Below are 25,040 nucleotides of genomic sequence, written 5' to 3' on the forward strand. Positions count from 1 at the left end.
CGATGGGAAATCGTCACGAAACACCCGAGTGGTTTGATGGCCTAAAGTGACTGATCCATGGATTCTCAGGATTTGGTTTTTACTTCCAGCTCATTCCATCTTGCTTACTCTCATACGAGTATCACGAGTTTCGCTTTGATGTGCGACCGTTACAAGTCGTGTTTCGATATGCGATCAAACAATCTTTTTATTCTAGAGCACTAAAATATTCAAAACAGAAAGAGAACTTCCAAAAAAAGCATTTTTACACTCATCTCCAATTCAAACAAAAAATAAAAATAAACGTTTTATCAACACACGTATATCATTAAGGAAATTCATCATTCGTATGATATTTCCGTTAATGATTAAGAATTTATATGTTATAAAAACACTTCACTTGTTCTATGAGTCAATTCAAAATTTCCAAGAAAAAATCTTATCATACGATGGAGTTTCATTACGATAAATCGTAATTTGGTAGCTTCTGACACAATTTTTGTAGGCTTTTCTTATCAATGAGTTGAATTTATTTTTATTAAATGAGTCAAAATTAATTCCACCTTGCGGAAGTTCTTATCAATGAAGTGTTTATTAAGACACACGTCCCGCCGATACTTTGGTTCATTGGAACTGCCAATTTTATCATTTTTTTATCTGCAAATAATTATAATACATACCTTTCTAGATAAACCAGCTATTTCAAGTACCTTGAATATAAAATGATTCACTTGATGGGTTTAAGAAAATGATTCACATTTGGATATATAAAAAACACTTTTAAAAAAACGTAAAAAAAATATTTCCTTCGAAAATTTGTTCGTTGTAAATTCATTTATTTAGATTTAGACGACCAAAAAAATTTTACAATTTTTTTTAAAACTTATTCATTGTTATTAATGTTCGTGTGTGCATTTATTTTGAATGTTTTATGAACTCTTTGAACATTCATGGTTTTTACTATGTTTTTGTGTAAGTTTTCTTGTGTATTTTTTTATAATAAATTAATTACAATGATTTAAATCGTTTCAATGTGAAATGAATTAATAAGAACAACGTTAAAAATGATGTGTGACTTTGATTACAATTGAAAATTCAACAAAAAAAAATTTTGTTGTCACTTTTAAGCAAACACAGAAAGTTTCTTTAATATGTATGTAAAATATAAAAACCATTTTATGTTTTTATGCCTCTAGCGTTTGATAGATAAATTCATGCGAATCTAGAATATGTTTGATATGTTTTCTATTTTTTTTCACAGTTTTGCTCATTTTTTTTGTTTGCTAAATCGCACATTGTAGAATTAACCAATTGACTTGCATGCCGTCAATTGTAAATGACACACATATCAACAGATAATTGTGCGTAGATGCTACGTTTTTTTGTTTTTACATTTTTTTGCTCATTTTTTGTACCATTCAAATAAACAGAGACAGTGTAGTACACAAAGTGTGTGCTTTGAGGTAGTCAGTCGATGAATTCTAATCGCATTGTGATGATAAAATATTTATATTAATGGAAATAAAATTATGCATCGCATTTTTCATTCAAATATGAAAATTAAATTTGGAATTAAGTATATCAATACATTGTTATTTATTTTAAATAACTTTGTCAATTTTACCGGTAAAATTAAACTTTTTGAATAAAAGAATGCGCGACTGAAGAACTCAAAATAAAATTACACACATTTTGGTAAAAAAAAGCATCCTTGACCTTTTTGTCTTTGTTAGATCCACATTGTCTTGTTCTTATTTTCTTCTTTTTTTGTTATTTTCTGCGGAGACTGATATTAGTTGACATGAATGACATTGTCTTTTTTCAATGGGAGAGCTTCTTCGGCGTCTTGAACTTGTCGATTGTGTCTTTCTGGTGGCGAATTCCATGGCTGCAATTCACCGCTTCCCATGAATAAGAATGCCAATGAACCAAAAATGTATGAGCCAGCCAGAATTCCGAACACGATTTGCCATTGATGGTACGTTTGCTACAAGAGAATATTGAAAAAAGGTATTAGTTTTGACTAAATTTAACTAAAGGTTTTCACAAATTTTTTTTTCTTTCAAATTTTCAATTTAAATCTTTAGGAAAGATTCTTGGTGTGAAGATAATTTAAAAAGAACTGTATGCTTACATTTTCAGCAGTAAGTGTGCCAACCATAAACGTCGACAGCCAACCGCCAATCGACGACAATGTGTTTGCAAGCCCAAAAATGGTTCCCGAAAAATTCGGTGCAATATCCAAACCGTTTCCTAAATAACCGGCTGTCACAGCTCCGTTGAGAAATAGTTGCGTGGTGAAAATTATCACAGACCAGGTTCGATCGTAGCCCAAAAATATTTGAACGATCATCAATAAGCCAGGCGTCATTGTGGCGAAAGTTGTAAATATCTTTCGTGTTTGTGTTGTTGTCAATGCGCCCGTTCGACGCAAATGATCAGCCAACGCCGATGCTAACACAGCCATTACGTATTTACCTAAATAAGGCAGCGATGACAACAATCCATTCTGTGAACGAACAAAAAAAAAAAGACGAAACGTAAACGAAAAATGCATGGAAGAATGAGAACAAATGAGAAAAATCAGGACAAAAACAATGGGTGTCTGCGGGAGATAATTTCAAGTGAACGTAAGCGTTATTTCACAGTTAGAGTAGTCAAAATAAATATAGAGAGAGAAAAGTGTAGTTTTGAAAAGGCGCGTGCGACGTGCGCGAACGCTAATTGCGATATGAGTAACGACCTCTCACTTGGTTGTAACGATTATTTCCGTGGAATTGTAAACAATTTATATATGAATATAGACACAACAATCGACAAAGTAATTGCGCTTAATTACCGATTTAATATCGTAGTGTAGGATGTATTTCATGTATGTTGGTAATTGATTTACGATTGTAAAGTATCCAAATACTGATGTTCCGTGAGTTAAAATGATTGCCCAGACGCATGGAGACGTGAGAATCTTCTGCCATGGCACATAGCTTGGCTTCTTTTTCGATGTCGTATTTCCAATTGCATCTTCGATTTCTTTTCGCTCCTCGGGTGAAATGCGTGGATGAGTGGCTGGCGTTTCAAAAACTATCCAGAACCATAAAATTGACCATATCAGCCCAACGCCACCTGTACACATAGAGAGAAAAAGAGATCGAAATCAGAATTTATTTCAAAAGTTAATAAAAACGTGCAATGAATTAATATAATTTGCTTGAAAAATAATTAATAATGTTACTCCGCCCTTAACACATGATAATTTATTCGTGGTATCTATCTTGCATGGTCCAAAAATAAAAAAATATGACCATAAATGTGAGCATACACCGTCACAAATATAGTACTATGTTTTACATGTTTCTAATTATGCGCATTAATGCCATGATTCACCACTTCTTTTTCGATATACTATTTAATGAGGCACTGGTTTGTTCGTTTGAAATCGAAGTGGGAGACCTGAGGACAAAATCCACGATTGGAATTCAAAATCAGTGTTCGCATTGCGAAATGCCATGAATCGCAAATGAAATGCGAGAGTAACAAACGAACAAAAAAAACGCGAATTACATATCATTGTCATGTTATGATTCACGTTCTACTGGTTTCGTTTCGTTCATGATTTTTTTTTCAGTAGTAGAAAATTATGTGGCGACAATGTTCTGAAACCGGTTTCACTTTTTTTTTCTTGTTTTTTTTTGCACTCTCCTTTCTCAAATCAAATATAAAAACTGACACATCTCTCTTCGTAATTCTTTGAATATATCCTGCATGCATTTCATGCTAAATGAAATATGGGCTCGTGAAATGAAAAGAGCACGATATCTTTCGAGGCAATAATTTTACAAAACGAAACGAAGAAATAAATTCGAATTGACAGGATGAAAAAATAGCTCAGCGAGACTTATGAAAAAATTACGCAAATTTTTTCCTTTCAACTGAAATTTCAATCGGTCGTGACAAGTTTTATGGATCCAGTGAGAGATAGAAAGAGAACGAGATATGATGATATCCCTGAATCTTACCCGTGAAGTAGAATGTTGATTGCCAGTTAATGTACTCGATTAGAAATCCACAAATTGGCATAGCTACAGCCGCTCCTAGCGATGATGCCATCATGTTGGCCATGAATTTGGAACGATCAACTGGCGGAATCCACACTGCAGTCATTGGATGTATCGCTGGCCACGAGGCTCCTATACGTGCCGTTCATGAAGCACAGAAAGTAAATTTAATCAAAAAAAGGGAAAATTAGCACTTGTTCCAGATTTCTATCAAACAAAAATGGCACATAGTAGCGTACACAATTAATACACGATAAAAGTCATGTCGTTAATAAATAAAATCAATAAATCTGAATGGAAATCACACCGGTCGTGATAATTTCCATTTAATTAATGTTATAGTAAGTGTACGATGTCAACGGAACAATAAACAAACAAACGATAATAGAAATGAGCGACAAGCGATAAATAGATTAAGCTGAGAGTGTTAGAATGATTTGAAACTTACCCAGCATTAGACCGAGCAATGAACGAACGGATACCAGTGCCTTGTAATCCAAGAATGCAGCGCATGGTGTGATTAGGGTGAGAACACTAGCCCAAAGCATACTATGGCCGAAGACTCGATGGCCTCCAATCAGTTCAGCCAAACGTCCACCGGGCTATAAATAAAATTTGTAGAATAACCAATACGTGGCAACAAAGAAAAATAACGGAAATTTGAAAAATAAACACACCAATTCGGTCAGGATATAGCCCCAAAAGAAACTGCCCAAAATAATATTTTGTTCTACGGAATTCCATTTGAATTTGTATGAAGAATCACTAGCTTTTGCGGTTTTTGGCTGCGGAAAAATACAAGGAACAAATCAGTAAAATTTAAGTGTCGATCAATCAAACTCATTGATTCAAACTCAAACACACAATTCATTGAGAAAAATTGCATCGGAAATTTCCATTTAATTTCCGATAGATAATGAATGTGTGTGTGTATGTGAAATAGCTTCATTCTCGCGCTGAGTGTCATTTGATGTGATAACACGGAATCCACCATTTTTGAATCGACCGAAACGACCCAGCAGAGAGCAATAAAAATTCAACGTATATATGCACATATTGATAATCCGGCAAAAATGTAAGTGAAACCAAAGCTGCGTTCAACAGAGAAAAACAAAACAGCCCATGAACATGAACTACGTAACAGTATAAAGTCGCACAGCAGCAGCAGCAGCAAAACACCAACGTATATATATAACGTAATAAACTGCGATAGCGCGCGCGATATTCCACACAGATTGAAGAAGAAAAAAAATCGTTGATTGCGTGCTGGAAGAGACTTTGTGAGAATTTGCGATATGCAACTTTCGTTGTACATTGTGTGCATAGCCATATATTGAAATAATTCCGCGACACCGACGGCGACAATAAAGATTTGAAACGGAATAAAAGGGAAAAACGGAATAAAGGGAGAAAGCACGATTAATACCGGTTGGGTGTCCATTGGAATTAAGGAATTTGGCGAAATTGTATCGAAAAACAATAAATCACTGCGACGTATTTGATTGTTTATGTTCATTTTTGTTTCGGCTGTAATATGTTCTGTTTCGCAATGGGTATGCCTTTGAATTGACTGGAAGAGCTGTAATACCTCGCAGGTTATTCACATTACAAAGTTCGGGTTTTTGCCCTTTGTGCGATTTACTTTTTCTTTGTGCGTCGTCGAATTCAAAATTCTTTTTTTTTATGTTCAATTTCTGTTTTATGTTTAAAATTTATTGAAAACGTTCATACTTACTATATCAGTTATATTTTGGAATGGTTCTGCTGCTGCTGCTGAGAGTAGTGTGTGTGAGGCTGAGGTGAGCTCTTCATGTGGGGCATGAATTTTATATGTGTACGTATCGTTTTTGGTGTGTGGCACTGTTAAATTGGTTGTAGCTGATTTGGTGCCGGTTGGTTCCTCAACCATTGCCACTATAAGAAAATTGAAAAAAAAAATCGAAAATAAAAATAAAAACAATTTTTTTTATATGCACGAAACTTACCAATGGCAATTGTCAAATTTACACGTAGCGCATAATTTAACATGAATCCCAAAATGACCATAATATTCAGCACTTGTCGACATGATAAAAATTCTGAAATTCCAAATCGCAACCGAAAAAAAATCATATACGTATTAGAAATAAAACTTTAAATTACTTTTGTTCATTTTGATGGTGAAAAAAATTCGTGACCGAAATCAAATGGAAAAAAACGAGAGACAAACAAAGAACACGCAAAAAATGTGCTTCATTTGAATAACGAAACCAAAAATCGGTTGTGTTTGCGTGATAAGAAAGTCTGTCTCGATGTCGTTATTATATTTTATGTAAATACCATAAGAAAACAAATTTAGCATTGAAACAAATCGCAGCTCTGTTCTGCAGCTCGATAATCGTAAAAATGAACGTGAAAATATGCGTGAATGACAGAAGTCGCTTTACGGTTCATTTTGTATAAATGTGTTTTTTTTTCTCTTGTTGGTTCAATTCCATCGAAAGCATGTTTTGTATAATTTAAAGGTTTTGTTAATGAAAAAAACATATTGTTTTTACTTATTATGAATAATAAATTAGTTATTACAAATATTAAATTATCCAGAAATGTAATCGACTCGTGTATGGCTGTATCACATAAAATGTGTCATTGTACACATTTACGTGCAACAACAACAAATAGCGCAGCACACGCGAACATGTAACAAGTGCTCAAATTAACGCTGCTGCTGCTGCTGCTGCTGTGCTATTGCTGATTGTTATTTAAATTCATGCAATCGTCTGTTGGCTTTTTTTTCTGTCTCTCTTCACTTTATTTTGAGAGCGCCAAGTGAAACAGTGTGCATGTGTGCTGGTGACGCACCCACAGTCTGTGCTGACGTCGCAAACGCTCGTTGGCCGATCTAGATGTGTTTGTACGACCGACATCAATTGAATACCACAAAAAAAGCAGAAGCAGCATTGAATGTGTAAAAAAAAAACAAAATATTGTTGTCGATGGAGTTGAAAGAAGGAGAACAAAAACACCGAGCAAAAATCCTATTCGAAACATGAGAAATGAGCGACGCATCTTTTTCTTTTAGTTTGTCGTCGTTTATTTTGCTTTTCGCAATCGCGAGACATATAGAGCGCGACAGAAAGAGAGAAGGGAAAAAGTAACGAATCTATTTTTAACCAGCTCCTATGTAATAGTTTTAAACGTTTTACTTATAAATAAACGAGAAGGAAAAAAAGGCAAACCGCATTCATCGAAAGCGTACACATTCATCATTTTCAAACAATAACAACAACAACTTAAATCAGAAAAACGTCCACTGGCATTTGATACTTTTCTATAAATCAATCGTTTTGTAGATTTATCTGTAACAGGAAAGCTTTGTGTGGCTTATTGTATGTACGTTTTTTTGTATTTTCTATTTATTTGAATCGTTTTCGCTCTCATGTGTCAATCGTACTAGTCGTCGGGTAATTTTCCTCTCGAAATAATGAATAATATGTATATATATATATATATAAATACAATGTGTAATGAGAAAGACGGAATTTTTGTTTTGTCCTCATTGTTTTGTTATATTTTCTTTCTCTGTCGCTTGATGTGTGTACGCAAAACAAAAGCAACAATTTATTTCCATTGATTTGGCGGCGCGCAACATGATATTGTACAAGTCAAAATGTCATTGTGCATTCATGACATGGATTGAATATATGGCATGAATTTATTGATTTGATGAATGTTTGTGTGATCCAGTTTTTCGCGTATTTTTTTTTTCGTCAATGCTAACGGAATCGAAAACTGTCGGCCCTTACTTGATTTCTATATAATAAATATAATTAGTCGTTATAATTCACAATTTTACCCGTACAAAAATATAATAATTGAGAATCAAGAATGAAAACCAATTAAAAATGCCCGGCATTTAATTTCAAGTTAAATCGTTTATAGAGAGACACATAGACAAGCATTGGCGACGGCGTCAACAACGACTACCGTAACAACCATACGGTGTTTCGGTTTTAGACAAATTATTTAAAGCTGCCTGTTTGATATAATGTACAAGCACACGCCAATAAAACATAAACACACACAGCATCCATCAAATCTAATTTACATTTTACTACGATTGACGTTGTTGTTTTTACTCAAAATAGACTCGATCGGAAAACGATGTAGCGAAGGAAAAAAATTATTATGAAAAATAAGATCATTGGTGGTGGAACATAAAAGTAATCTCCATAAATTAATGCTGCTAATAGATATATATGCATAAAAAAAGAGAGACACGGTTCGGGTTCGCTTGAGTTGTGCGGCAGCAATATGATACGGGCAGTTCGTGTGATAATGACAAAGGCGACACGTGCAAATTGAAAGAAGGCTTTAATTGTGGAAATACGGCAATTTTCGTCGATAAAACCATGTTAATGGACACGCAATAACAACAACAATAAAAAAAACAACAACAACCGATATATTAAATAACAAAATGCTCTGTATCCATGTGTCTATAATGATAAATTGCCGCGGTTGAAGGTATATCTGTTTAGCATTCCTTTTTATCTCTAACGCTTAACTTAGGAGATGCAAAAAAAACTAAGAATTCGCACAAATAGTCTAAAAATATGAAAACGTACGTCATGTATCTGTTGCTGCTTGGTTCTGTTATGTTCTAATGTATGCCAGAATTCTTTTTTTTTTTTCTAAAAACCGAATTACGTATTTGCAAATGATACCAATCGCGCTCGTGTGACAGTTTTCTCGCAATCACATGGTCTTACACGATTTTATTACGTAGCCATTACCGCTTACGCGATACCTTTTAAAGTGTGTTGTTTTTTGTTTGTTTACTGTAAAACCAGAGACAGTGCGAAACTTTCATTTAAAATACTGTGTTGGCTGACGCAAAACTATTTTATGGTCAAATAAAATAGAAAAAAGACTGTCGATCGCGCTATGGGTCAGTATTTTTGCCTGTTTCTCACGAAAAGAACTGGTGTCTGTGCACACAAAATGTAAGAAGCAATTATCTGGAGATACAAAAATAGATAACGGATATAAACATATATAAATCTTGGCCACTAAATTCATTTCATTTGCAAACCGAAAAAAGATTAAAAAAAACAACGCAATAATATTTAAATTCATGTATCGTTTGAGGTTATCTGCTGGTAAAGTGCCAAATATTTCGCGTGCATTGCATTAATTACCGAATATTGCCAGAGACGGTAATCACGTCGAGCAACACTTGGGCGTTCCAATGAATTAAACAACAATTATTTAAAAAAATCGAAGAAACACATATAATTGTGGACGTTCAAGTTCAATTTTATAATCGAATTGACTTTCGATTTAAAACAATGCAATGCTATACAAACAGATGCCTTCGTATTATCTATTTAATTTTATCCAAGGAGGAAAGACCATACAACTCATACACACGCACATTCATATGAATTTCATTGAAAGCTCGTTTAATTGGAGCCACATTTAATTGATAGAAATTAGCTATTAGGCTAGGGGGAATCTACGACGAACCTCATTCGAATTTTTAGAGAAGAAAAAAATCAACCGGATCCAATTTGAATTGGTAAAAACTAGTAAACATTTGAATTATTCAGAAATCAACTGAATTAACCGGGATTATATTGAATTAAATTGGATGTGATCGAGATGAATTGAGTTGTTGCATCAGTTTTTCTCTTTCTACAACTGAGTATTCAGATTTATAATTCATATTTCAAATGTGATTTTTTCTACAAATGATTTCATTCGGGTATTGAATTAATAATGCGGAATTGATGCATGTCAGTGTCTACCCCTTATCCTTGCTGTTTAAATACATTTCAAGTTCCATCAATTTACTATTTTCTTTCCGTTAATTGAGACGCGGCACAAATAACATTGTGTGCTTCATTCATGCGAAACCAAAGTGTGCAATAACAAACCGCACTGCTGGTGGCTTATATTATCATCGACATAAGTCATTTTAATTGAGGCGAGCAAAGAGAAAAAAAACACATCGCCATTTGTATTTGAAAATACCTAATCTGTGAATTGGTCGCAAATGACTGAATTATTATTATATGGATGAAGTCACCGACTTCGAGCGAAATAGAGACCGGAGAAAAAAATTTAATAAATGGGGTAAACAAACAGTTGGACAATTACTTGCGATGAATCGATTTATGATTGAATGTGTTCAACAAGTGTCTTCATTTAGTCGACTGCGTGAATCAATAAATGTGTATATGTGCAAGTGTGATTATATGCCAAAAATTCCAAGAAAAAGTTTCATTCCTCGGACGCTTTTCACACATCAACAATGAATTATTATTACTGAGCCAAATTGGCATCTGTTTACACAAAACGTCATTCAAAAAAATATACTTCATTCGCCCCATCGCCAATAGACAGACAGACATACAACAACATTAACAACAAAAAATTTGTTTTCAAAGGGGAGCCAACAAACAGAGAACAGAAAAAAAATAAAAAAAAATAAATAAAATGGGCAGTAATTAATTTGCTTTGAACAGCTCACCTTTTTTGCCACTCTTATTTTCAGCCATTATGCCGCTTTAATTTTTAATTTCTCTCAATTGTTTTGCCTTCTTCACTTTATTAATGCGCCTTTCCTCTCACTCTCTCGGTTCGAGTGTGTGTCTTTTCCCTTTTTTTATCTGCAAAACAGATTGATACGAGAATGAAAAACGGCTATTATCAAACAAGGAAGCTGATGCAATTTTTTTACACAACAAAAAAATTTCGAAACAAAATGCATTTGTGTGTTCTTAGAAGAGGACAAAAACCAACGAATGCATTTTGCTATTTACAAAACACAATTTAATTGACGAAAAACAAGCAAACTTTGCATGAAAATACAATACAACCTATACACAAGAACGACTCAATATATAAATGAATACAGGAATTGTGTGAACGATCGAAATACAAACATGTTATGTGAGTTTATTTTCATAATAGCTCAATATAATAGGTATTTTATGTCATTTTGACTGACGACGACGTCGATATAAATCAAATGAAAAGAGATTAACAACAATACCTAATGTCGCATCTGCTTTTCGAGCAGAACCAAACGTCTCCTTGGCCAATACCGAGAAAGGAATATGAATAACGAAACGTAACAGTTTTTTTTTTCAAACACATTCTGTACCCGTTACATACATTTCGATCGAAAGTACGCATATTGTAATAGAAAAACTCATCGCGCACACAAAATGTGTGAGAAAGAGTAGAGAGGGAGGGAGCATTAGAGGAAGAGAGAAAGAGTATGTGTACATGTGTGTAGAAAATGATGAATTACAATAGAAATGCGCGCGAAAACAAAATAGACTCAAAGTTTGAGTTAAAACTATATGACCATCTGTTTTAACTATGACTTAAAAAAAATCACTCGAAATGTCAACAAACTGAAAGAGAATAAAAAAAAACGGTTAAGAATCCAAAAAAATTATTCGGTTTTTTATCAACGCGAAGCCGTACAAGGAAATTACCATGAATTATGAAAAATCCGACACATTTTTTTTTCGGACAAACACAGATATTATCTGTCAGATAACACAATGTAAAATTAAAACAAATGTCTCCCACTTTTTTTTCTCTCGCGCATTTATAGAGAAATATTCAAATATGTACGTAAAAAAACTGTTTGAATTACCTTGGTATCCGCCAAACGTCGAACGGAAATTGAGTTTACGATTTAAATATATCGTGTATAAATGCTCACATTCACAAGCACGTTTTTAATACAAAAAAAAAACGATTTGATTTGATATTTTGTGTTAATTATGTTATTTTGTGTTGTGAATAATTATCGTCACATTAAGTAGCCGATTGAAGTCATCCGAGTTTTGCAAAAATAACCGTCAGCACTATAGTTTTCTTCTTCTCGATGTGTGTTTTGAGATTTATTGCGAAAAATTAATGCGTTCGATAATTGACTGTATACTTGCACGAGATGTTTGTTGAAAAAAAAGAACGCCTCAAAATGATGTCAAACAGAATGAAATAAAAACTATGCTAGTTTTTCAGCACACAACATGAGTTCATTAGTTGTTTTTTTTTTTGAAAAAAAAGATGTTGAAATCAAAATGAGTGCGACATACACCAACAATTAACTTAAAAACAGGAAAAAATCATTCAAAATTGTCTCAATCGTAAATAATTTGTGCTCGTACAAACAAAATGTTTCATATATATGTATATGAACCGAGAGATTCGTGAGAGAAACGAAAAAAAAAACTGACGACAAAAAAACGATTATTTCGGACGGTGAGACACACACAAAATAAACTCAAAACTTTAATTATTTTTGAATGGAAAATTGAAGTTGCACATCCACACGAAGTCACGGCTAATATTCGACTGAATTAAATATACACAAAAACCGCATTTGTTACAGAGACTAAAAAAGTGTATTGTATTAAGTTGTGTTGTGAGCGTGCCGCAACAACAAGCCGACAACACACAACACCATGCATATGGCTAAAGTGAGTGAGTGAAATAGGCGAGTAGAATCGGCGCACACCGCAGAGAGTCAGATAAACAGAGTGAGAGAAGCGACGAGCAGTGAGAGCCGAAAGAGCAGAGTAAAGCATTAGCCTTGTATTGTCGACATACGGACGCTCTGTACGATGATTTGTATCAGTTTCTCTTTTGCCACTACAACTAAACGGCTCTCGCTCACCCAATGTGTGTGCGAATACGTTTCGTGTGGCGATGAGATCTCCGGACTTAAAATACGTATGTGTGTATTTAAAATAAAGGCTCGTTAAATTCTTTTCGTTCTTGTGCAAATTATTAAACAAAAAAAAAAACAAATGCACGACACACTGACGATATCCACAGATAGCATGTCTGAATGAAAAAGAGAGAACGATTAAAAATAGAGTCATAAACATTATAATGTGCGTTGGCACGAGGCGCACGGTAACAGCTTGAAAACGTTTTGCATCTATTGATCTTCACTCGATTAGCATGGGTCCGAGAGATAACCACCCGCATGGGACTCTGCCCGTGCTCAAACGCTCTTTTTCCATCGCACTCTCTGCCTCTTTTTTTCATTTATGCTTGGCTTGATGATCCATAAAAAAATCGTACAGCGTTTGAATATTATTGACCATATGAACCAGTGGTAAGCTCACATGCCAACACGCTCAGCTCTATTCAAATTACATATGGATTTTTTTTATTACAATTTTCTATATACATATACTATATTTTATTACTGTATTTCTATTGAATGAAGTAAACATACGCAGCAGCAGCAACAACAACAAAAAGTAGTACGAGCCGATTAATTGTAGCAAATTCCGTTTCCTTCTTTTTTTTGATTAATTTCCCTCTTTTCAATTCCAAGCAGTAACATTGCGTCGTCACTATTTGTTTGTTCGCCAAACAATGTGGTTTAATTATGAATGTATGAACAATGAACTTGAAATGTAAAACAAACTCTTCTATTTCAGCTGTTAGTTGATCATGCACAATACGCGCAATACAAGTGACTTGGATGTGAATCAAATGTGTGTGCATATGAATGTTGTTTATATTTTGAATAAATGTATGACGTTCATTTGATATGCAATTTTTCCACATCGGAATTCGAATAGTTGAAGGTGTATTGAATTGATCAAATGATTATTTGATCATTTGACATTCATTCGTAAAGATCATTTACAAAAATGCAAATTGTGCACACACTGCGATGCTCGACGATCATGTTACAGACTATAACAAGTAACTAGCACGTGCAATCGGATTGCTATTTGAAATTTACAAGATAACAATGTCGATAATATCATTTATTGCACTTAATTTACATATCGTCGAGGCGGCGACCGCTCCAGAAAATTAGTAGCCGTTAATAATAATCGACTGATAACATTTTTCGCGGCATTTGCTGGGCGCGCATTTTGCTCTTATTTCGCTCTATTTATTTTTTATACGTTTTTTATAAAGTAATTACTCATTATATGTACATACTCAATTCGGAATTAAATTGAATGTGTCACAGTCGCGCCATAAATTATAATAAACAATTATGAATCGTCAAAGTCAAGAATCATCAGCCACATGACACACACTGTCTGTGAGAGATAAAAGGATAAAGAAATAAAAAAAGACAACAGCAGAAGTGGACTGCGACATTACAGAAGGTAAAGTATGTATTCATTTTATTTATGTTTGTAAATGTTTCATTTTGCATATTTTATCTTTTCTTTCGTATTCTCGCTCATCAGATGGGTTATAGCTCACCGATTATTGAACAGAAAATGTAGAAAACAAGAAGAAGTTTTTGTGCGAGGCTATTTTTATGCCATCTTCTCCTCATACTCGAACTGAATATGTATGTTTGAGCGCATTTTTTTTACCTACTTTCTGTTGTATTACATGATTATGCATCCAGGAGGTTTTCTAGGAATATCTGACGATGGTGATGCTCTGTATAATTCTTTTTAAACCACACCAACTCCAAAGTTGTTCAAAAAAAGAATAGCAAACGCCAGATCGGCGATATCAACTTAGATATTCACTATATATTTTCTCGCATTAAGCGCCAAGTTTGTTGGTAACATTGTTTTTGTCATACTATCTGCGCATACGAATGTGCACGACTAACGACTATGGAATGTCGCGTATTTGTTGCTCTCATTTTAATAGCGTGTACACTCATTGTACACATTGTGCACCGTGTGGTTTTTATTGTCAATTGTGTGCGCGTTATGCGTACACCGTTTTGTCGAAAAAAAAGAAGAATTAAATGAATAACGCCTAACAAAACAAACCACATTATTTCGTAAGCTGAGTAAATTCTGTGAATTGAAAAAAAAAATGTGCCTTGATTTGTCCCAATCGATAAATATATACGTAGTTCAATGCTTTTTTAATTGATTGACAATTTTAAAGGCAACCGTTGCTTTTTATTATTAACACATTCGGATGATATTCTGATATATTCAGATTTGCTGTCCATAAACTGGTTATTTGCTACCTGCTCGTTGTGTACTTTTTTATCACTCTTTCTCGACGCGATTGTTTGGCCCCCCTCTCCTCGTTTATGGTGTGCGTTGATTACGAAGAAAGAATTGAGATGTTTTGTAGGCAATTCAGTAACTGAAACACTGGAACCTTTTGTTATTGAATGATATTGAAATGAATGACGATGATAGTCACTCGGGGATTTTGTGTGTGTGTGCTTTTTTTAAAATAAAATAAAAAACAATCCAATACAATGCTACGCAAAATACGTTTATGGTATTATAATGTGATTCGCCCTTGATGGTCAGAACATCGCATTGTATAGGCGCTCCGGCTTAACTGTTTGTACACGGTTGTTACATTTAACTTTCGTGCAAATAAATGCATTTTATTACATCAGATACAAAGCAGAAAATCGGTATGATAAACACCAATTTAATATGCATACTTGAACCACAACAACAACGAAAAAAAGCGAAAACAAAATTCCTTCTGTAACAAACAGAATCTGAAGCTAAATAGCCTAGATAAAACCTATAATTTGTTCCGCCTTTTAAACTAATTCTCATTACAAGATTTATTTAAATGAATCGAATGATGATCGATTTTACCTTGACCCAGACTTTTTTCGCTTCAAATCCAGTCCGCCAGACGACTTCATCTAGATACAACAACACAAAAAGTGCATATCAACTTGAATAGCGAGTGTCTCGTGTATTGCTTGTCGATGACGCACAATTCATTCAATTGTTATTACTTTATATTTACACTGATTTCGGTTTTTCCAATTGCTTTGTTTTATCAGACAACAAACTCGATTATTTCTCTAATCTGAATGGTGCCGTAACAAGCAATTTTTAATTGTGAGTCACTTATGCAATGCAATTCTCAATGAGAATAGAAATGTTTTTTTTTTAAATTGAAATTACGCGCAAAAATATTTAAATCAAATTTCAATAGATGGCGGTGTTGATTGGCCACGACAAAAAACCCATGTGATTGTTGCAAATTGACATAAGTACGCGACAGAATTTATATGCATGAAATCAGAGCGTAAAATTTCACTTTCACATTCCCCTGCCGGTGCGTGTGTGTTTTTCTTGTCAAAAAGTAAAAAGCAAGTAAAAAGTCCAGCGCAATAAAAACATTGTAAGTTTTATTGCATTTTATTCATTTGATTTTTATTTTCAATATTATATAATTATCGAATTATCATTATACCGTGTGTTATCACTGTTCATATTGGTTAACAATGTATGGAAAACAATAAAAACACCAACAACATTTTTTATCGCTTTTTTTGTGTTTGGTTAGAATTTCGGGTGATATTTGAGACATGAGTACGGGCAGTACGGGGTCGTTGCTACCAAAATGGCAGTTGGCAATTTTATTGGGTGCACCAATTGCACTTGGACTTGGTTATTTATACTATCGCAATCAAACCACTAAATTGTGTGAAGATGCCAGCGATACGGGAAAGAAGAAAATCAGCAATTCGAAAGACAAATCAATATCGTTGGACGGTGATGATAAAATGCTGAAGGAGAAATCAGAACCAAAACCACAAAGTGAATTGGAAAAAGCGATTGCATTTAAAAATGATGGTAATTCACGATTTAAAAGTGGCAAATATAATGAGGCCATTGAATTTTATAATAAGGCGATTGATACGTGTCCGAAAACGCATCCGTTGGATTTGTCGACATTCTATCAAAATCGTGCCGCGGCCTACGAACAATTGAAGAAATGGGCCGCCGTTAAAGAGGATTGTACCAGTGCATTGGAATTAAATTCACGTTATGTTAAGGCATTGTACCGTCGTGCAAAGGCGTGCGAACATACAAACGACTTGGTATCCAGTTTGGATGACATCACTGCCACCTGCATTTTGGAAGGTTTTCAAAACAGTAACTCATTGGAATTTGCCGATCGTGTTTTAAAAGATATGGGTATGTCGAAGTGCATTGTTTGGTTATGTTAAACAAATTGACAGTTATATTGATAAAATCTGTATTTCAGGTCGTCGTGATGCCAAAGAAGCATTTTCAAAGCGTCAAGTCGTCTATCCATCGGCCAATTTTATCAAGACCTATTTTGCAGCGTATATAAATGATCCGTTAACGAAAAATAGCAACGATGATGCCGATTATGCCGATGATAGTGGTTTAAGTCGGGCAAAGAAAGGGCTTAAAGATGCTAAATATGATGATATCATTGCAGCATGTACCGATGAAATCACATCACCCGAATCAAGTGAAAAGCGTAAACTCGAAGCAAGACTCCTTCGTGGCACATTCAAACTGTTGATTGGTTTGATGGATGAAGCAACACAAGATTTTGATTACATCGTTGACAGTTCCGATGCTGACATCAACATGAAAGTGAATGCATTGGTAAAACGTGCCTCGTTAAATGTGCAAAACGATCAGCACCAAAAAGGATTCGAAGATTTTGAAATAGCAGAAAAAATAGATCCACAAAATGCCGATATATTTCATCAACGTGGCCAGGTGTTTGTATTACTCGAAAAACATGTTGAAGCTTTATCCGATTTTAATACAGCGGTTGCATTAGCACCCGAACATTGTCCGGCTGTCGTTCAAAAATGCTATGCCGAATATCGGTTTGCAACTATAGTTCAGAATCAAGTTCAAATTTATAATGCCATTCAAGCGACACATCGTGCCGTCGAAAAATTTCCCAATAACCTTGAATGTTACAATATTTTGGCACAAATCCTATCCGAACAACAACAATTTGATAAAGCCGACGAACTATTCGAAAAGGCAATCAATTTACAACCGTCACAAGCATCATTATATGTTCATCGTGGTTTGTTGCATTTACAATGGACGGGTGATATTACAAAGTCAATGGAACTCCTGCAAAAGGCCATTGAAGTTGACAATAAATGCGAATTGGCTTATGAAACACTTGGTACAATTCAAGTGCAACGTGGAGCACTCGAAAATGCAATTGAATTATTTGAAACTGCATTGAAATTAAGTCGCTCGGAATTGGAAATGGTTCACATCTATTCACTACGGAATGCCGCCATTGCCCAATTGAATGTGGCGAAAAAACTTGGATTGGACTTATCTAGTTTATCAGCCGTCAGTCAAGTTGGCTTTGCTTAATGCAATCACCGCGAAATACTATATGGTTTAACTGTTGTATTTAAAAACAATTTACTTTTTCAGTATACATGAATGAGCCAAGTAGACGGAGGTCAGAGAAGAGCATGAAATTGTTGTGTTTTAGTTATTAGTCTTGTCCAATCTTTGTCGAAACGATGAAAGAATTTAAGCATCTACAAATAAATAGAACAACAAACACAATTGACCGATTGTCTTTTTTTTTGTTTCTTTTTTTCACTCACAATTTCAACGAATGAATTTCTTTATTTTTTTTTCTCTTTTGAATTGAATCTCTTTCGGTGTTATTTTGAAAATTAGAGATATTTTACAGTTTAATTGTGTATCCAACAAATTGTTTGGCCCACATATTATACATAGCTAAAGAGCTTTTTTCAGTTGATTTGGATTCTACGTGCAAATAAAAAGTTACGGGATTTACGCTGTGATTATGTTTAGACATCATAACCGACAAAATGACGTTTGCCAATGCATTCGCCGACAAAAAACCAGCACAACACTTCAATGGTGACCAAAGTGTTCAAAAAAGCTTCACGTACAGTGGTATTCTTCCATGCACCGCTCTTGGCTCCCGAAACCAATTTACCAAGTCCTGTCGATATTGAACGAAAAGAATAAAATGTGGTAATTATTTTGTGATGCCTATAGTAAAGTCAAGCATTTAGCTCATATTGAATGTAAATCGTTTACCTGAGCTGATGGCAGGAATGTCGCTGACTTTTGGTGGTGTCATTTCAGCCATAGCATATTTAGCGGCCACTTTCAATTTTGGGCGTGATGCCACAACCAAATCTATAAAGAAAAAAGATGAGACATTACAGTTTTAACAAATTGATTGCATATTAAATTACTTTGATATGAATTAGTGTTGAAAAAATTGCTTTTTTTCACCAATTTACAAGGTTAAAACCATTCTACATTACGTAATGACATTTCAATGATAGTGATATAGCTGGCACATTTTTCTTTTGTTTATTCACAATGTCAATGCAATTTAGTTATATTTCTTAATTGGAAAATGGAAAATTATCTATTTTTTCGACTTACTGTTGACGAGAACTGATAATTTTGCTACTGCTGCCATTGTAGTTGGATAATATTAGCGAATGGATGATTGAATTGATTTTTCACTGCTGGTGAAGTTTCGGCCGACAAGATTTCATGTGACAGAACGATATGAATGAAGTTGCTTATAAGTGACTTTGACGAATGACGAAAGTCTACAAATGTGATACAACAAATGATATTCTGGTTTTCATTTTTCAACGATTCAAGCGTATATCTTGTACTCGACATTTAGTGCAACAAATATTTGTCATTTCTAATGAATTTTATTAAATTGTAAATGTATTCTACGAATTGAAATGAAAAATCCATTTAGAAGTCATTAAAAAGTTCGTAACAGCGCCATCTTATGAAAATTCCTTAAAATTTTATTTCAAAAAACAAAAAAAAAACATTTGATAATAAGAATACATACAACAAGTTGTAAATTACATGTTGATGCAAGAAATGTAAAAGATTTTCAAAATTAATCTGAAACTGATAAACATGTCTTTTCGAACTTTTTTTTTTTTTTACTTGTACACCATCACTAACGTTCTTCTCTCGAGTTCACTTGATGTAATCCCGTTAAAAGTTCCCCGAAATCCAATGCATGAACAACTTCAAAATCAACGTGTTCGTGCTCGGTCCAGTTATATGGCAATGGAGAATTTGGGGTCCTGTAAACCTTTATTATAAACTGATGGTTAGAGTCTAGTCGAGAATGACTTTGGCAGGCTACAATTATACTACGCAAAATCGCACCGATTTCAGCATCAATCGTTCGTTTTTCCTTTCGGTTATTTGGATCATCCTTTTTTTGAACTCTGAATTCATAATTTTCGACTTCTGTACCTTCCGCGTCTTTTATAACAAGACAGAGACGTATGAACTCGTCTTTGATGATCCATTCTGGATTTCGAGAAACCCAAAAAAATCTAATATATTTTTGGTGCTTTGAATCAAATTCCATCACATTTACTTACTTTTGATTTGGGATAAATTGTTCTTCAAATAATGCTGCACTTCTGGATCGGTTGACATTTGAATGCTCAAACCATACTTCTGTATAGTCTTGTATTGTGATGCTGGATATATGCCCCGTAAGTATAAGATGGTGTTGAGAGCACAATCTGTATTACACAAAATAAAGAATGTAAAATATCTTGAAAAAGAGATTTTTTTTTTTTCTCTACTCACCAATGTAATCAATCACAATTCCAGCCGAAGCAGTTATGGTGATACTTTTACTTCGCACGGCTGTAGCCATTTTCGAGCGAGTTTCTCGCAGTCAGAAATTTTTTCCTTCTAGAATATTATAATCAAAAAATATAATCGAAATATATGAATTTTTTTCATAAAATGCTTCAATTGTTCAAACAATATTTAATTGTTTCAAATACTTGCATTGATTTATTATACAGAAACGTCACATCACTTAATGCTTCATGCAAAGTAGATTTTACGATAATCATCAAACCAAAAAGTATCGTGCAATACCGCTAAGTTTTGAATGTATTTTGCATCGCCATGTTGGCACACAGACAGTTGACAAACATTTATTTGGTTTTCAAGTTTTTGAATTGGAACTATCGATGTGATGATATATCACGAAAGGTTTTAATGATGTTTTGAATTTATTTTACAGATGATTTGTATGTTGAAAAAAATAAAACATTCAGTTTAATTAATAAAAATTTATTTAAAAAAAATACTTTAAAATGTTTAACAACATCTTTAACGACTTTTATAAAAAGTTTTTTTCTTTCTATGTTTTCTGTTTTTTTTTTCATATTTTTCGATTTTTTTGTTGTTTTTTTCTCGTTTTATTGTAACAAAATCAAAAATTAAAACTAATTCATAAATGTCATATTGTTTACAATGTCTTGAAGTCTTTGGACTCAGTACGGCTTATTACGGTCTGATTTTGTTAATTCCCTATATGTTTCCACTTTGTAATAGTTAAAATCGGGTTCGAATACAACGGTAATTAATGTTGCCTTCGGCAGTAAATTGTTGACCAAATGCAAAAATGCTGGGTCAAAGTAATTATAATGCTTAACCAATCGAATCGTTGCCAATTGTTTACAATTCTCTTTGATGCTTTGAAGTGTTTTGCGCCATGACGGTAGATCAAAGTAGCTTTCAATTCCCATCGATAAGTTAACTAATTTTGTGCATGTTTGAAATAAATATTTTGTATTTGTTAATTCAATATCATAAGGAATGAAGTTGAACGTGGTGAGATTGTGGAAGCGTGTGGCAAGATTCACTAGTTTTTTCTGTTCATACTGTGTTCCTCTGACTCGTTCAATGGTTAATTCTTCAATTTGATTGCTGATTTTACCGTGCATTGAATGGAGAATAGTGCCGATGCAATCGCTAAAATGATTCAGGCTGATGCGTCTCAAGTGGCTTAATGTGATGCCAAAATGTGTTGGTTTCGATTGAATAGTGATTTCACCTTCGTTAAATTCAAGATGCGACAATTTCGGGCATTCCATTTGCGGAAATATATATGTCGGACCTGAGACTATGGACATAATTTTAAGCGTAGTTAAATTTGGGAAGTTCAATTTCACGGTATCAATCACATTCACTGTGATTTTGACTATAGATAATTCAGTTATTCTCTCACTCACGTCACCAATATACGCCCAAGTTGCAGCTATTTCATTGTCGTTGTTTGTGTGTACATCGATTGCCAATTTTGTTATGTGTTCACCAAACCGGTCAAATGTGTCCTTGACATTGCCGAGGTCAGATACTGTAAATACTTGTGACTCGATTCGTTCACACATCGCATGCTTTGTACGAGTGCATGTTTCATACAATGTACGAACGCTCTGTTCGTCCAAGTAGGAAAAGATTTTCTTCAAACACGCATCGCCAAGATCAAACAAATGAACATTTGTCGAATGATTTTTTGACACTGCACATTCAGTCCAATACATCAATACGTCATTTTTCACAATTTTATGAGGAGTCATTTCTACTTTGGTGTCAGGTTGAATGAGCTTAAACTTTACCCCATCGCCTCTGTTGCGAACGATTTCGGCAAATTCACGATGAAATTCCAAATTGAAATAGTCCACATCGACGCGATGCTCACGACTCTCAAGCTCTAGCTCTTTTAAATGTTCACATCGTCTGAATATTAATAATATTCTCTCTGCGGTGAATTCATAAAGTACAACACCATCCAATTTCAAACAGACCAAATTTGGCACATAATGAATAAGAAATCGAATTGTATCGCGTCCCAAATCAAAGCCTTCCAAACGTAATGACGTCAAATGCTTAAATAGTGGAATAATTTTTTCAACATGATCATGAATGGCATCGATATTTACATCATCATCATTTATCAGCGACACGTCCAGTCGTTGAACGACGTGACTTCCACGTGCAATGGCTCCAATTACATTTCGAAATGATGAACCGTCTACTGTGATTTTCAATTCTTTCAATTGTATCATATTTATGTCACGACAATTGCGTGAAAATTCATTTTTGTCGGCAACATATTCGAGCGTTGTCAATCCTTTTAGTCTGTCTCTCAGCGCTTGAATCACGGCCAATGGGAATTTTCGGCACTTTATCACATGTAAATGTTTTATTTGTGGATTTATATACAAAAATCGTTTCAATACTTCTACATCCATATTTACGATGTCGTCTGCCTTAAATCGCGTTAGATGTGGATAATGATAGTCGGCCCAGTAGAAGTTCATCAGAATTACACTTTTTAGTGTGAGCGACGTTAAATATGGCATCGATTTTAATGATTTGGTGATATTGAATTCATAACAATTATTGAAAATGATGACATGTTTTAAGAAGCGACACTGTTTACTTATCAAATTCAATAGATTGTGTTTGTTGGGTCGACGCTCCATTGTTAAATTTATTGCGGCTATTTCACTGCCAAATATTTTCAAAAACATTCGATAATGTTTTTGATCGTATTTACTGTCATCGCCATACACAGAGATTTCATAGTATTTGTCATCGCTGTCACCATTGTACTTTTTTGCAAAAATTTCTTTTGCGATTGCTTTGAAACGCCTACAAACTTGAGCCGTATTCAACAAATCAATTTCGTTGAAATTGGAAAAAATTTCCAACAAAATTTCATCCGAAAATGCCATTAATTCATGTTCCAAATATTCAGCCGGCAAATTTTCCTCCAGTGTGGTTTGGTTGGTGATCATTGACATGACCTGTGTGAAATGATGTCGAATACTGTCCATATTATGAAATTCGTTCTTTTCAAAGGAGTAATTTACACTTCAGTTCATGAAACCAGGCGATGAGTCACTTGTTTTGCTCTCTAAATTTGGCGACAAAAAAAAACGAAGAACAATCCAATTAGACTTTAAAGAATAGAACGCAATTAGCGTTGTAATTTTTTTTTGTTGGTATTGTGAAAAGAAAAAGAAAAAAAATGTTTTTGAAAATTTCTTTTGTAAAAATGTTTCCACCAAAATTATGAATGGTCACAAATTACCGGCAAAACAGAACGTAATCAACTTACATGTTTACTATATCACAACCGAGCAATGACTATTGAGGTATTATTTCATCACGAGTAACATCACATATGATGATTGCAATTCGCGAATGAATCAGAATGCCAACGAGACACAAACAAGGAATACATACTCAAATATATAGTTGACCTTGTTAGTAATAGTAACGTGCTTCTGTATGTCAGTGGACACGTGTATATGTGCGTCGTATAGACTCGTGTGATACTGAAGTAAAAAGTTTGTTGGTGAATATTGCGTTGTTTCCATATTGGTGTTTTTTTATGTATTGGCAGTGCCAATTTGGCACGTCAAAACAGACATTTGTTACATTGGCGAATGTGTGTCATGCACATATGTATGCAAAGTGACCGGTATATTATCGTTGGTAGCAAAGACTGTAAATATATCACAAAATTGGTATTTTTTTAGCATCTGATGAAATTCCGTTCTTCTCAATAACAAGTTCATAATTATGTCACTATAATTCCAGAAAATTCCAGCAGTCTCTTTCCAATCTCAAACAAAAATTGGACCGATGTAAATATTCGTGGGGTTTTTTGTCGATTGAAATACTGTGAATTTATTGATAATAATCGGTTGCTTTTATTTATTTGCTTCAAGGAGTAAACGGCATATAGTTTGTAAGCCACGTTTTCATTTCATTTAGTTGAAAATGATCTTCTAAAAGAGGATCTTTTCTTGTAAGTTGTTGTCGAAAGTGAAGACTTGGACAGCACCGATTTTCTTTTCCGTTGCGCACACAAAATTGACTCTCCTCTTTTAACAGTGGGTAATCATTGTTCCGTTCTCTGTACGAATTTCGACACCCAACGAAGCCGGTAATTTTCGATTCGCGGTATCTTAAGTATTCATTTGAATGGCCAACCAAAGTAATTGTATCATCCATGTTTACTACGTATGTTTGGTTCACCATATCAATTTTGCCAATCTTTGAATCAAATTTCAACGGTTTCTTCAGTTGGATCACAGCTGTTTAAATAAAAATTATGCATCAATCAATTGAAAATGTGATCTTCGCTATATTCCGGATGCACAAATATTTCCTGTCGACTAACATTCACGGTGTAATAATGTTCGTCAGTATCGAGTTCGCCAAGTTCCAACGTTACCAAATATGCGTTCTGCACGCAATGTGCTGCGACCAACACTTTTTTATTTGATATGATTGTTGCAGAACATAAATACTGGGTGTCATCATTTTCTTTTCTGTACAACAGTCCACCTGTGTACTTATAATCTTCAATATTAAGAACCAAATCGCTTTCAGTTGTTGTTTGACC

At 34.2% G+C, this 25,040-nt stretch overlaps 5 protein-coding genes across 7 annotated transcripts; 1 reads left to right on the plus strand and 4 right to left on the minus strand.

The window, feature by feature from the left end:
* Positions 1–1,582: 1,582 nt before the first annotated feature.
* Positions 1,583–12,392, minus strand: LOC116343887 (sialin). 2 transcript variants are annotated; one of them, XM_031772188.1, is made up of 10 exons: positions 11,689–12,392; positions 10,549–10,687; positions 6,020–6,112; positions 5,770–5,948; positions 4,712–4,819; positions 4,483–4,636; positions 3,996–4,166; positions 2,819–3,102; positions 2,114–2,488; positions 1,583–1,966 (listed from the first exon to the last, which is right to left on the minus strand). In XM_031772188.1, the coding sequence occupies exons 2-10, from the start codon at positions 10,574–10,576 to the stop codon at positions 1,772–1,774; spliced, it is 1,587 nt and encodes a 528-aa protein (XP_031628048.1). In that variant the 5' UTR covers positions 10,577–10,687; positions 11,689–12,392; the 3' UTR covers positions 1,583–1,771. The 2 variants fall into 2 exon arrangements, with proteins under 2 accessions (XP_031628048.1, XP_031628049.1); XM_031772189.1 differs by lacking the exon at positions 10,549–10,687.
* A 3,632-nt stretch (positions 12,393–16,024) lies between these two features.
* LOC116343964 (mitochondrial import receptor subunit TOM70) lies at positions 16,025–18,348 on the plus strand. Its single transcript, XM_031772301.1, has 3 exons — positions 16,025–16,157; positions 16,323–16,957; positions 17,028–18,348. The coding sequence occupies exons 2-3, from the start codon at positions 16,345–16,347 to the stop codon at positions 18,143–18,145; spliced, it is 1,731 nt and encodes a 576-aa protein (XP_031628161.1). The 5' UTR covers positions 16,025–16,157; positions 16,323–16,344; the 3' UTR covers positions 18,146–18,348.
* Positions 18,349–18,397: 49 nt separating this feature from the next.
* Positions 18,398–19,347, minus strand: LOC116343965 (ATP synthase subunit g, mitochondrial). The gene is made up of 3 exons (XM_031772302.1): positions 19,211–19,347; positions 18,854–18,955; positions 18,398–18,755 (listed from the first exon to the last, which is right to left on the minus strand). The coding sequence occupies exons 1-3, from the start codon at positions 19,245–19,247 to the stop codon at positions 18,598–18,600; spliced, it is 297 nt and encodes a 98-aa protein (XP_031628162.1). The 5' UTR covers positions 19,248–19,347; the 3' UTR covers positions 18,398–18,597.
* A 339-nt stretch (positions 19,348–19,686) lies between these two features.
* Positions 19,687–20,692, minus strand: LOC116344396 (mitotic spindle assembly checkpoint protein MAD2A-like). Of its 2 annotated transcripts, XM_031772906.1 has the most exons (5): positions 20,615–20,692; positions 20,408–20,515; positions 20,194–20,340; positions 19,973–20,119; positions 19,687–19,895 (listed from the first exon to the last, which is right to left on the minus strand). In XM_031772906.1, exons 2-5 carry the CDS (start codon positions 20,475–20,477, stop codon positions 19,861–19,863), a joined length of 399 nt encoding a protein of 132 aa, XP_031628766.1. In that variant the 5' UTR covers positions 20,478–20,515; positions 20,615–20,692; the 3' UTR covers positions 19,687–19,860. The 2 variants fall into 2 exon arrangements, with proteins under 2 accessions (XP_031628766.1, XP_031628765.1); XM_031772905.1 differs by having other exon boundaries at positions 19,688–20,119.
* Positions 20,693–21,007: 315 nt separating this feature from the next.
* Positions 21,008–23,829, minus strand: LOC116343893. Its single transcript, XM_031772200.1, has 2 exons — positions 23,745–23,829; positions 21,008–23,540 (listed from the first exon to the last, which is right to left on the minus strand). The coding sequence occupies exon 2, from the start codon at positions 23,458–23,460 to the stop codon at positions 21,109–21,111; it is 2,352 nt and encodes a 783-aa protein (XP_031628060.1). The 5' UTR covers positions 23,461–23,540; positions 23,745–23,829; the 3' UTR covers positions 21,008–21,108.
* Between the last annotated feature and the right edge of the window lie 1,211 nt (positions 23,830–25,040).

This window comes from Contarinia nasturtii, unplaced genomic scaffold, assembly GCF_009176525.2.
Source record: "Contarinia nasturtii isolate CC-2019 unplaced genomic scaffold, AAFC_CNas_1.1 Cnas_scaffold_1037, whole genome shotgun sequence".
Classification (NCBI taxonomy): domain Eukaryota; kingdom Metazoa; phylum Arthropoda; class Insecta; order Diptera; family Cecidomyiidae; genus Contarinia; species Contarinia nasturtii.

What these genes read in the sequence shown, in the direction of transcription:
- LOC116343887 (XM_031772188.1), bottom strand. Translation starts at nt 10,576, where the DNA reads ATGGCTGAAAATAAGAGTGGCAAAAAAG. An exon ending in AAATTTGACAATTGCCATTG is followed by an intron (nt 5,949 to 6,019) that starts GTAAGTTTCGTG and finishes ATTTTCTTATAG; the next exon opens with TGGCAATGGTTGAGGAACCA. An exon ending in TACACTACGATATTAAATCG is followed by an intron (nt 2,489 to 2,818) that starts GTAATTAAGCGC and finishes GTTCGTTCACAG; the next exon opens with AATGGATTGTTGTCATCGCT.
- LOC116343965 (XM_031772302.1), bottom strand. Translation starts at nt 19,247, where the DNA reads ATGGCAGCAGTAGCAAAATTATCAGTTCTCGTCAACA. An exon ending in ATTATCAGTTCTCGTCAACA is followed by an intron (nt 18,956 to 19,210) that starts GTAAGTCGAAAA and finishes TTTTCTTTATAG; the next exon opens with ATTTGGTTGTGGCATCACGC. An exon ending in CATTCCTGCCATCAGCTCAG is followed by an intron (nt 18,756 to 18,853) that starts GTAAACGATTTA and finishes CAATATCGACAG; the next exon opens with GACTTGGTAAATTGGTTTCG.
- LOC116343893 (XM_031772200.1), bottom strand. Translation starts at nt 23,460, where the DNA reads ATGGACAGTATTCGACATCATTTCACACAGGTCATGTCAATGATCACC.
- LOC116344396 (XM_031772905.1), bottom strand. Translation starts at nt 20,477, where the DNA reads ATGGCTACAGCCGTGCGAAGTAAAAGTATCACCATAACTGCTTCGGCT. An exon ending in AATTGTGATTGATTACATTG is followed by an intron (nt 20,341 to 20,407) that starts GTGAGTAGAGAA and finishes TGTGTAATACAG; the next exon opens with ATTGTGCTCTCAACACCATC. An exon ending in CAATTTATCCCAAATCAAAA is followed by an intron (nt 20,120 to 20,193) that starts GTAAGTAAATGT and finishes CTCGAAATCCAG; the next exon opens with AATGGATCATCAAAGACGAG.
- LOC116343964 (XM_031772301.1), top strand. Translation starts at nt 16,345, where the DNA reads ATGAGTACGGGCAGTACGGGGTCGTTGCTACCAAAATGGCAGTTGGCA. An exon ending in TCGTGTTTTAAAAGATATGG is followed by an intron (nt 16,958 to 17,027) that starts GTATGTCGAAGT and finishes TCTGTATTTCAG; the next exon opens with GTCGTCGTGATGCCAAAGAA.